This window comes from Pelodiscus sinensis, chromosome 2 (assembly GCF_049634645.1).
Source record: "Pelodiscus sinensis isolate JC-2024 chromosome 2, ASM4963464v1, whole genome shotgun sequence".
Lineage (NCBI taxonomy): Eukaryota > Metazoa > Chordata > Testudines > Trionychidae > Pelodiscus > Pelodiscus sinensis.
In genome coordinates this window covers 141882257-141894038 of record NC_134712.1, presented here as the reverse complement: position 1 = coordinate 141894038, position 11782 = coordinate 141882257, and the positions used below count along the sequence as shown (strand labels likewise).

Sequence of the window (11782 nt, the reverse complement as noted above, 5' to 3'; positions counted from 1 at the left end):
ACTTTGGTTTTCTGATACCCTCTGTAAATGCCAAATAATTATTTTCACCCCTGTATTAATTGTTACCGTAAGATGAGGGATTGTTAAAACAGACACATTTACGATATAAGGGGAAATGTCTTCATGTTTTCTGATTGCCTTAAAAGAAAAAACTAGGACCAGATCTTGCTCCGATTGAATATAATGGAAATGTTTCTGTAGACGTCATCGGTATCAGGATCGGTCCCGTAAATATTAACTAGAAAGAAAAAAATCGGCAAGTACCACTACCCAGTCTACTTTTAGCAGTTTGAAGCACAATTAAGATTAAGGTTTTCTTCGAGTAGTTTCCAGTACTCTATATTATTCTCATATATGCATCTGCTACTCGGATTTTTTTGAATGTGGAAAAATATAACCGAAACTGCGAAATGTTTCCCAGCAGAGTGGCATAATAAGCGATCATTTTCTAGCCTTACTCACGTGATAAATAAAACCGCCTCCTTAATCATTTGATTTCTAAAAATATCGTAAGGGTTCAGTACAGTTCTTTGCCAAAGTTCCTGTCCCTGTCAATATTTCAGGGTTTCTAACCTGACAGCCAAACGTACATGCCGCCAACCGCTGCACGTATTTTCTACGCATCAGAGATAAACAAGAATACAAAAAAAAAGGAATCGATATATTACACAGAGTAGAGAATATACGATGCTTTAGACGTGTGATCTTTTGTCATAAAGCCCCAACGACATCATGAAATGTACAAATGCACATACACAGAAACATAATGGAAACTCGCTTGAAAAAAAAAGTTGTTTTGAAAGCCAGAAGGGAGGAAATACCTAATTTACCTCTTCGCCTACAAGGTATTAAACCCAAATTAACTCTTTTCTGCTCCAGGAGTGCCAGGTATTATGGCCGTATCTATAGAAGAGTTATTTCATTTTCAAGAAAGACCAGGTTTTCATGGTCAGTTTCCCTGATGTTGGCAGTCTTCGTTCCAAACGTAAGCACATTGCTTTTAGTAAACGTGGGACAAGTCCTAAAACAGCAACTGGACTGAATTGCACAAATCATTTGATTTGAGGAGCCCCGCAACCACGCTGCACCCCAGTGAAATGCAACTCCCTAACGCCGCTGAAAGTTCTTCCTACGATAGGGATGGGGGCTATGGGCGTCTTATTGCTGGTTTCATTAGTGAATGAAACGAGTTCCATTGGGGGAAATTTGTCGGCGGGGGCTGACTCTGCTCTCGCCTCTGGCAGGGGCCAGGTGTGAGGATTTACCTCCATGCCTAGCTTTGAGCCAGCTGTATAGGAGGGAAACGGCATGAGGGTATTGTGAGCTCCGGATCCGGGTTTTCACAACACGTTGAAACCCCTCCGATAATCTGCAAAAGAGTAAATGGAAAATAATCCGTTGAACCCAATAAGCCTCAGAGGGAAAAGGGCCAAAGTTGATGATGGGAAACAGAGTTGTTAGTTATTATTTTATGATAGCAGGCTCTGCTGAGATCAGTGTTACTGTCCTAGCGTGTGATCACCTAGCGGCTGGGGCGCTTCGTTTGTACTTAAACTCACACCCTCGCCCTTCTCGAAAACTGTTTTAGAAAAGCTCAGGGCGAGTCTGTCTCCACCCCGGGGTGTTCTTGCTTCAGGGAAGGTGGCTGTGCAGCCTTTTACCCACAGAGGGCGCTGCGAGCCTTCCCAAGAAAGATGACTCCCCAGTTCGGCAGCTCAAGTGCAAGTGATCCAAGAAAAGCCAATTTCCAGTCCCCAAACTCTCCTACATGCAACGTGCAGGCGGAGGGCGCGCCTGCACCTCCCCCCTCTCAACAATTAAAGACCCTTCTTGCCTTAATATGAAGCAATCTCCTTCTTCTCCTCGCAAGCCAGCTTGGCACCACTTTGTTTGCTTAGTCTCACAAAGCAGCATTGTGTGCTTTTTTAAAATGAAAGATGCCCGTTTATGAAAGCCAAATGGGCAGCCAAAAATGGGTCCGATTCTGAATTCCTTGAGTATCCGGATCTACCACTGGTAATTATGTTATGATCCGGGAACAGAGAGTCCAAGGCTACCCCTTGAAGCGCAAGAAAAGTTTGTCTGTGACAACGGATAGCGAAGCTGCAGCTGTTTCTATTTACTTGCTGTTGAGCCCCAGGAATCCAGTCAAGTTTAATACCTACAGTTAGTTGGTATTGTAACTGGCTTTAAGAAACGTGGATGATTTACATGAAATACTTCACTGCTTGTCTCCTTTTAAATGCTCAGCAGTTTTTCGAAATAATCAAGCTCTATTTTTGTTTGAAACTGGAAAAGTTTAATATTAGAAAGGTTAGAATTGATTAGGATTTAAAAAACATTAAAAAGGTTCTATGCTAATTGCCTGCAAAGTGCATCAAAATTAACTGCTTTCCCAGAGGGGAAAACAAACCACAATATACATTTCAAGCACCGCACATATCCCGCACCAGTTCTTGCAAGAATATAATTCCATATTAACAAATTTAAAATAAAACTCAAACATCTTCTAACGATATGTCTGAGCAGCAGTTTACACAGAAACCATCTTTGCAATCAATGATATTACAGCTACACCCAGACCAGTATTCTGAACCTTGATGGGGGTTTTATTAATATTTTATTTCAAAATCTAGTCTTGTTTCAGACAACTCCTGTTCTGAGGTTGATTCAGTTTGGATAAGGCGTCACCACATTATTTCTTAATGACTTTCCCAGCTGCTTCTTTCTATTTTCCACCATCAACAACCATCTGGTAGCTTATTAGCACTTCAATGCTCATTTCGTGTTCTCCTTTAGGAGAAAAAAAGAAGAAGGAAACACTGAAAATATTACAAATTTTAACAGTTTGTCTTTGGAAGATTAATGCCAATCTAAAGTATGCCTCTATAAACTGGTGCCTTCTTTTTTTCTTCTGTTTCCTTCTAACCAAAAGCACAAAACTTGTAACATACACTCTGGGAAAGTATAGTAGCTACCATTTCCTTTCCCATATTTTCTATTGGGATTTTACTAAAAGTCAAATACAAACATCTTTCAACAGTTATATTTCTTCTGTAGTTTAAAGAATAACTACAACCAAAACTAAAGAACAATTTCCTACTCCACTGTTTTCCTAGTCAGCACAAAATATGGACTAGAAACATAATTTACCGGCGATCCAATTTACAAGTTGATTTAGTCAAGTTATATGTTAACAAACAGAGAAAACTTCTCTCTTTTGTACTTTCAAAAATGAATTGTATAGAGTATCTAGAAATCAAACCACCTACACTTTTGGACATGATTGTGTCTGAGCATTTTTGTCCCTTACTAGTTGAAAGGGTGATTATCATCTAGCTAGCCAACAAAAAATTGCACTCAACTCTTTAAATGTACGTGCATGAAACAGAAAATTCGCAGCTTGGCTGAGAGGATTTACCTTTCACTAACCATGAAGCAAAAGCCTCCATTTAGTGATTTTTAACGTCAGGGGAAAACCCCTCTAATATTTAAGAGGAAAGCAATGCCTGTTTGATTAGCTGTCTAATTTAAGTTTAAATTCTGCAACAATAAAATACATACCTGAGGAAGTTTCATAATTTCATTTAGTTTATTAGACAAAAATATATGATTTAGACAAGTTTTGCTGACGCGCTATTTACAATCTGAAATCACGCTATATACAGAAAAAAACACAAACACATGGGAAACATTTACCAAACAAATAATTCAAGAATGGTTAGAGTAACACGATCTGAAATGGTACAGTGGAGAAGGGGATCCATCTACAGATTTGTGTAATCGCCTTTATGGATTTGCACCACCTTATTGCAAAGAGAGATGGATGGGAGCCGTTTACATCGTTTCACTGTTTTTGTCCTTTATACCAGTCTCTGAAATAGTTTTTCCACCAACCCATTTAATCAAGCAGAAGGGAGAGCTGTTAAAATTCGCGGTGTTCCCTCTTGCTGAGCCAAAGAGCTGTAGGGGGAACAAAAAGACGCAACAATCTATCAGTAAAAAAGACTTAGTCAAAACATCGCTACGGTTGTCTGTCTGCTGATTTAACTGCCTAAAATTAGCTAGCCACGCTGAAATATTTTCTAAGACATCAAAGCCAAAAGATATTTAAGATTTGTGAAGTTTCTACAAAGTTACAAACAAGCTATGAACAACTGCAATTTATTTTGCTTTTGAAAGGATTACAGCAGGAAATGCTGTATCTGTCTTGTTTTATGTATTAATATAAAGATAAGTAGTCGTTATAATTAGTCTTTGTTAATCAAACGCCCTATGTCACGTAAGTAACATTCCTTCAGTGAAGAGTGACTCACTTGTCACGGACAGGCTGGAAAGGCGATTTTAACTGCTGAGGTGGGGTTTCAGTCCTGGGTGCATTTTCTCGTTCTGGGGGGAAAGAAAACCCAAGAAACATCTTAGAAAATTATATACTCAAGCACACTGACATGTACCCAAGCAGACATATATGTATCAGTTCACGTGTGTGTTACTTGTTTGTTGTTCCAAAGCAGCTATAAGGTACTCTTGACACATTTCAATTTTTTGTTGTAACACTTTGAAACCGAGGGCTTTGAACTAAACAACAAAACACGTGAAAGCTCCGGGAATACGGTAAATAGAGCTCCCCAATCATGTTAACTTATTTTTGAGGTGCCTAGACTGTGACTGACTGTAAAATTCCACATGAAACACGCTAATTATATAATTTATCAGGCTAGAGGCTAAATTCAGCTCCAAAGTAGGTGGAAGTCCTTTAAAGACAGTGAATTACAACAAGGGTGAATCTGAGGACATTTTAAAAAAATAAACAGCCTTCCCCGTGCGTGGGGCATTACCTATATGTTTGGGACTGGTCCTCTCTGTAGGCTTTTCACTGCTTAGAGCTCCCAGGCTTGTTGTTAGCACAGAAGGCTGCTGCTGGGCCTGGAGGTGGTGGTTATGATGAGCAGCATGATGGTGGTTTACTCCCAAAAAAGACCTCACATTTAGCAGGGAACCCTGCGTGAGGAAAGTCCCATTTGTCCAGTTGTGGAATTTGCCAATCTGGCACGTGTAGAGTCCATGGCTAGGGAGGAAAGCCGGATGCTGGATCTGAGTGGAAGTGTGGTTAACCTGGGAATGAGAAGGAGAAGGAGGAGGAGGAGAAGACTTCAGGGCGCCATCAGGGCTGGTTGCTGTCTCTGCCAAAGACCAAATCTTGGGTTTGCTGTGCGGTGGCACCTGTAAATTATTCTGTCCATTGGGGGTTATGATACGTGTACTGTTGTCAGAGGCCTCCTTTACCAGGGAGAAAGAGTCTTTGGGTTTCAGACCTTCAGAGGCTGACAATGACAAATCCTTTTCTTTTTCCAAATGTTCATCTTCGCTGCTTTGTCTCAGGAGCTCAGATTTCTCCTCCTCTTCTTCATTACTCTGTTCCCCGTCGTTCTCATCGATTTTATCAATGTCTATGCTTTCCAGGTCGATTTCTTCGTCGTCTTCGTTCTTTTCGGGGTCTCCCTCGTTGTCACTCCCAAAGAGGTGACCATCTTCTTGGTCCTTACTCCTTGCTCCCCAGGTGACTTTGTTCTCCTTCTTCAGCCTCCTCCTGGCGTTGGCGAACCAGGTGGAGACCTGGGTGAGGGTCATCTTGGTGATGATGGCCAGCATGATCTTCTCGCCCTTGGTGGGGTAGGGGTTCTTCCGGTGCTCGTTCAGCCAGGCCTTCAGGGTGCTGGTGCTCTCCCTGGTGGCATTCTTTGGCCGTCCTGGGTCCCCATATTGGAACTGTCCGTAGGGGTAATAGCCAGGAGCAGTGTGGGCAGCAAAGGTCGCAGGGTGGACACCTGGGTTATCCTTCAGTTCATACTGGGAGCCCTGCAACACATTTAGACAAGCAGAGAGAAAAGAAAATGAGTTCGCTTGTGACTGTCTCTAACAAACCTGAATATGTTGCTGCTGCAGTTTGTTCCTTTCTTAAGAGAGATGCGTCTTTCCACTCACTGCACGGGCAGGGATGTAGCAAAGCACACAACCAGGCCTCTAGAATACAGCCCGGGGTCTTTCCAGGAAAACTTTACTCTCCCCCACCCCTATTCTAGGTTATTCTCACTTTAGATGGAACAGAACTGTTCCCAAAGGACACCCCTTCTTGGGGGGAATGGGAAGGGGGGCTGCCCAAGGAGCTGCTAAACGTGAGGCGTGCTTTCTGCACCTCCAGCACTTCTCAGCCCTCTCATCCCCTCGCCCCCAGGCAAACCAAATCAAACGATGCGAATGTAATATTTTCACAGTTATCTCGAGGAGTCAGTTGCATCGCGTGTTTAAAAGAAGCACGCAGCAATGAGCAGAGATGATCTCTCTCACGAAGAGAATGTCACCCCCTAATAATACGCCTATTTTCAAAACAGCCAGGGGCATGTCACAATTAAACCCGAAGTCTCTTTAGTGAGCCCCAAATCAGCCTTAAAAAGTAGCTCGCGAGCAGGTTAAATTAGTCGAGAAAGGCGATTTTGAATTGCAAACACACTAAAATGAGAGACATTTCTCGCGTACACACAAACCTCAGACGTGGGCTATAAAATATTAACTGGTTAGAAAAGAGCTCTTGTACGCTGGGATGGAAACGGATTCATCCTTACGGCGTATATGCATGCATCTACTTTATCTCTTAAGTTTTACTTTGATGTAAGAAAATTGTTTGCCAGCGTTTAGAGGCGGTGATTTATTTGCAATCAATATTCTTTTTATCATCAGTAGTAAAACACAGCAAGTCAAATTATCCCATCAGGTGTTTTGGTAAATAACATTTTATCTTTCTAACAAGCTCATTAGGCCTCATTATTACCGCAAATTGTTCAGACACTCACATAATATTTTACCTCTTGATTTCCAAATAATGAAAAGCCTGGAAATTAAATCAGGATATTACCACCCCTTCTAAAGAGTTACCACTGTATGCAAACATACAGATACCTTCGGGAGTAGCAAATGGGAATATTCCCAGGTATTTTAAGATTTGAAACCACCTTGTATTTCTATTTTTGTTCCGTTCAAAAAAATCTGTTCTGTTTATGCTTGTCTTTATTCATAGTCTTAACACTTGCAGAACGTTATACGAGCATTTTAGAAAAATCAAAGTTAAAAACGTCTTTAATTTAAAAAAGTATCACATTTTTTTTTGCAAAGAAACTGATTTAACTTTGGCAGGCAGTTGAAAAAGAACACGCATTTTAAATTCATAGGCAAGGGTTATACACAGTCTACAAAGAAAAGAATGTCATCTTTAAAAGGCCAGATATAATTTTTATAATAATTTGCATTGGAGTAGTCTTTCTACACTCCCCCTTTCCCGTTGTTTTTATTACTACATTTGAAATGATATTTCTCTGTAATCTCCGCTGGGAATTCTTTTGAAAGAGCCGTTTGCAAATCAACTCATTACTTCTATGTCAACTTCTATTGCATTAGCCAAATAGAGCTAAAAGTATTAAATGTGTTTTATGACAAAAATATTCATAAAAAAGATTGTAACATAAAATGACCTCATTCCAAATGTCTTCTCTTGTTCAAATAATATATTTTTAGCCTGCACAATACATTCTTTACGTGTGTAGAGTGATAAATATTCACATCCTATACCTTACTGGGGGGAGGGGAGAAAGCAGGAGGAGGGGGGGGTTAAGAGATGTTTAAAAATAAAGTGAAACCTAAAAACGTCACCACTCCGAAATTCAGATATTTTTATCTATTAACAAGAAAACAATTCAACAAAAACACAGATAAAGAGTTAACGACCTCATCCGTTTCACTTTTCCTTGGGTATATTCTCTAGCATCAAATTCAAGGACACAAATAAAAATTTTATTGGCAACTTAATGGCAATGTATTTCTCTGTGGGCATTTTACTTGATGCAAATGAAATCTGTGAAGCTTAAACGGAAGTATAAAAAGGATATGCAACTAAAAAGGCGATGATTTTAAGCCTCGAGCAAAATGCCTGAAGTAAGGAAGTATGCCTACCGCTGCCGCTCTTTTTGTGTTCTCTTTTTACAAACGGTCTCGTTTATAGCGCCAGCGTAAAAAGAAAATTAGCAAAGGTGTCACCGGAATATGATTAAAGCTGGTTTGAATAACAACAACAAAAATCTGTCGTCATTCCCTACACGGAAAGTTGAGTTGCCAGGGTAATCCAACAACAAGGACAGGACTCCTGCCCTGCTAATCCACTCCCGAGAAGAAAACTATCTGGAGTTTGTTTCAGGCTGGAGTAGCGGCCGATCGGCCCAATGCCCAAAGACCCCCCTGCGTAGGCGCGCACAGTTTCCCACACCAGACTCCCCTCTCCCCTGCCGGCTGGGGTCTCCGGTCAGCTCATCCCCCCCACGCAGCAGCAGCCCAGAGCGCTTGCAAGCAGCCCCCTTTGGGGATCTGCGGAGAGGCAGCTGGAGAAAGTGTCTAACTGAGGCAGCCCGGGAAGTTACCCCCACGGGTTTTGTCGGGGCTTCTCGCTGCAGCCTGCAGTGTGTTAAGCGGGCTCCATCTCCGTGGCACGACCCCAGCTCTCCCCCACCGCCCGGAAGAAACGCGGGGCCAAGGCCCCCGGCAGGTCGGTCCCGTGGCATCCCGATAGGGCAGGAGGCAGGGCGAGGTGCGAAGGGCAAACGAGGGGGGAAGCAGCGCCCGAGACTTACCATCTGGGAGAAGAGGCTGAGGTCGGCGGTGTAGGGCAGGAAGGCGCTGTAGTTGGGGGCGCTGTAGGGACTCGCGTACATGCCCAGCACCGAAGTGACAGCCGCCGAGCCGCTCCCCAGCTCCGCGCCCCCAGGCCGGCCCGAGGCAGCGGCGGCGGCGGCGGCGGCGGCGGCAGCCAGCACCCCGGGCCGATCGCTCCCGTACACCGCCTGGCTGGCGCTGATATACTGCGGGTAGCCCAGCTGGGGGAAGGACATCTCCAGGGCGCAAACACGGCGGCGGCGGTGGCAGCGGCGGAGGCGGCAGCAGCAGAAGTATAAAGGGGGGAGGATTTAAAAAATAAAAAGGGGGGAAAGGGGAGGAGGGAAACTGAGCGGCAGGGGGGGGGGGCGCGGAACAAACCCGGCTGGTTTGGGTCTTTCTCGCTCTTTTTTAACTGAAGTCAGGCCGGGTGCTGGGAAAATCGATCTGATAATTTTCTTGTTTTCGTTCCCTTTCTTTCTGTCAGAGCGGAATTGTAATCGGGGTGTGGAGGAGGAGGAGGAGGAGGAGGAGTGTGGATGGATGCAGTGGGGCGCCTTTCCTCAAATCTCGGCTCTTCTGCGCTCCTAAATCCCTTAGATGTGATCTGATCAACAATTGAGCTCCAACTGATGTGTCTGCCCTTAGGTCCTAGGCTGATCTTTCAGATACAATTTGAAGTTGATGCTTTGATTGGCATCCACTTGAGCTGCAAGCCCCGCCCCGCCCCCCACCCGCCCCCCCTTGGCGAAGCACGTGGTGCTCAGCCTTGGCTCGGCCACTTTCCTTGATGTGTGTGTGTGTGTGTGTGTGTGTGTGCGTGCGCCCGCGCAGCTGCTGTGCCGTGCGTGTGTGTATTTAATGTTTAGCAATGGGCTCCTTTCAGAAAAGCCCCCACTGCTGTATGACAACCTGTCTACACGATTTTACAGTTGTCCAACATTGGGGTTTTGCTGTTTTGCAGCCGTAGTGTGTCCCCTTTTAACAAAAAAACAACTGTGCTGCTGCGTTTTTTTTCCCTCCACCTTTAACACTGAGTCCCCCTTGTCGTCGCCAGCCTCAGGAACAAATGAGAGTGGCGTGGCAAGAAAGGGGGCTTTGCAGCCACCCGGCTGGGAACAATTTACCACCCCCCATCTGCTCACGACAGCGGTCAACACAACGCCCCCTAGGCCATATTAGGGGCTGCCTTTTCGAGCCGCTCTCCCCGGAAACCTTTAGCCAAAACCACCACTCGACTGGCCCCTCGGCATCCCACCTGAGGGACATTCAGTGACAATGCCCGCAGCAACAGCCACACGCGTGAGGCAAAGCCCCAGGAGCGCGTCACTGGACTGTCCTGTCGGCTGCAAACTTTCCGGGGCCTGGGAGAGACGCAGAGGAAAGGAGGGGTGGGAAGGGCGCTGTTGTTAGGTTTAAAACCCTCTTTTTTTTGCCCCCCCGCCTCCTGTCTCGGTTACAAGCTCCGCAGCAGGAGGGACAGGACCCTGCGTGCTGAAGCAGCTGGAGACTCGGCCGCCTTCAGGAAACTAGTGCTGGTGGCGAGCTGTCGGCTCCTCTCGGGATGGGAGACGTGGCCCCGCCTGCCCGCCCGAGCAGCGCGTTAGCCTGAGCACGGCCGGGCTGCGGTGGAACTAACTTTCCCTTTTCTGCCGCGGGACTCCCGCCCCTCCCGCATCCCTGCGCACTGGCGAGCCCCGAAGACCCGCGGCGGGATGCCAGGTCCAGGGGCTTCCGGCCGCTCCTTTGCCCTCCCACTTGGCTAATGAAGCCTCCACTCGCCCTCTCCGCTCCCCGCTCTCCTAAGGGCGCCTCTCGCCTTGTCTGGCAGCGCCCGGCTCCTCTCAACTCCTGGCCACCTCCTCCTAGTTCACACGCTCCTAAGGCGGCTTGCCCTGCTCCGCCACGCCGCCGCGAGTCCCCCTCGGCCCTCTGTTCAGGGCAGGGATCCCGAGAGCTTCCCCCTCGCAGGCAGGTCCCATCAAGAGACGCTCTGTTCCTTGTGCCCAGGAAAGCTAGAACAGCGCCAGAAGGAAGCACAAGGCGAACTCACCTGGGCTAATCCCAGCCTCCCCACGCACAAAGGGCACAGGGAGCAGGGCGGAGGGGGGGGGGGAGTTAGGGGGTGTTTCCACCAACCCCCGCTCCACAATTGCCCAGACTGAGTCTGGTGCGAACACTCCAGCCCAAGCTCCTTTCTTTGTTATGAAGGAAAAGGAAGTGAGCGTGAAGTTTTGCCTGACACGAACGACCAGGGAAAGAAAGGCAAAAAGAACCATTTGGACCTGGACTTGCACACCCCTTTGTTTTAAGAAAGTCACACTGATTTTTTTTAAAGAAAGCATTTGCAGTAAACTCGTTTACTTTCCAACCTTATGGCGGCCACGTATTCTAAGCAAGAATTCCTGATCTGGGCATTTATTTATAACATCCCAACCCATAAAACATTTGTACTAGTGCATATGCCCGTTTTACCCTCTCTGTCTGCCGGATCTGCCAACGAGCCACTAATATCATTAAAGCTAAGAAAGAAATAATGGTTACAAGTGCCCAGTGTCTTTAAAGTGTTGCCTTTCCCCTGCTTTTTCCTTCCCTGGCCAACCCTTCCCACCCTCCAGGAAATCTTTCCATCTAGGAGTTGGTTAAACTTCCTCTCTCCCATTTGGGGATAGTGACCCCACCCCCTCCACTACCAGTCTCAAATGGTGGAGAAGAACAAAACCCCTCTAACCAGGAGAGCCATCAAAGCCCCAAGCACCACGCGGTAACAAAGGTAAACGGTCGCAGAAAAGTACAGCCGCGCTTTGCGATCTGAAATGTGTGACATTACAAGAGTGCGTGTAAATAAAGGTGGGACAAGCCGAAATCTCCTTAGCGCTTCAGATGTGGCTGGAATGTGCACCGAGAGAAGTTTCCAGTTTGGGGGGGGGAGGGATTAGGAAATGTGAATCACCCCATCTCTCCTCCCCTTCCCATCCTGAACTCAAAATTTCAGAAAATTATGTCGCGTGCTCTTCGTTCCCCCAGCATCTTCTCGGGCAGAGTTTTGCCATAATTTCTTATATGGAAATTAAAAACAACTGAG

General features: G+C 45.7%; 1 protein-coding gene across 1 annotated transcript; it reads right to left on the bottom strand.

Annotated features, from left to right (window-relative positions):
• Positions 1 to 3569: 3569 nt before the first annotated feature.
• On the bottom strand, positions 3570 to 10167 carry IRX1 (iroquois homeobox 1). Its single transcript, XM_025178463.2, has 4 exons — positions 8676 to 10167; positions 4839 to 5859; positions 4317 to 4389; positions 3570 to 3963 (listed from the first exon to the last, which is right to left on the bottom strand). The coding sequence occupies exons 1-4, from the start codon at positions 8931 to 8933 to the stop codon at positions 3906 to 3908; spliced, it is 1410 nt and encodes a 469-aa protein (XP_025034248.2). The 5' UTR covers positions 8934 to 10167; the 3' UTR covers positions 3570 to 3905.
• Between the last annotated feature and the right edge of the window lie 1615 nt (positions 10168 to 11782).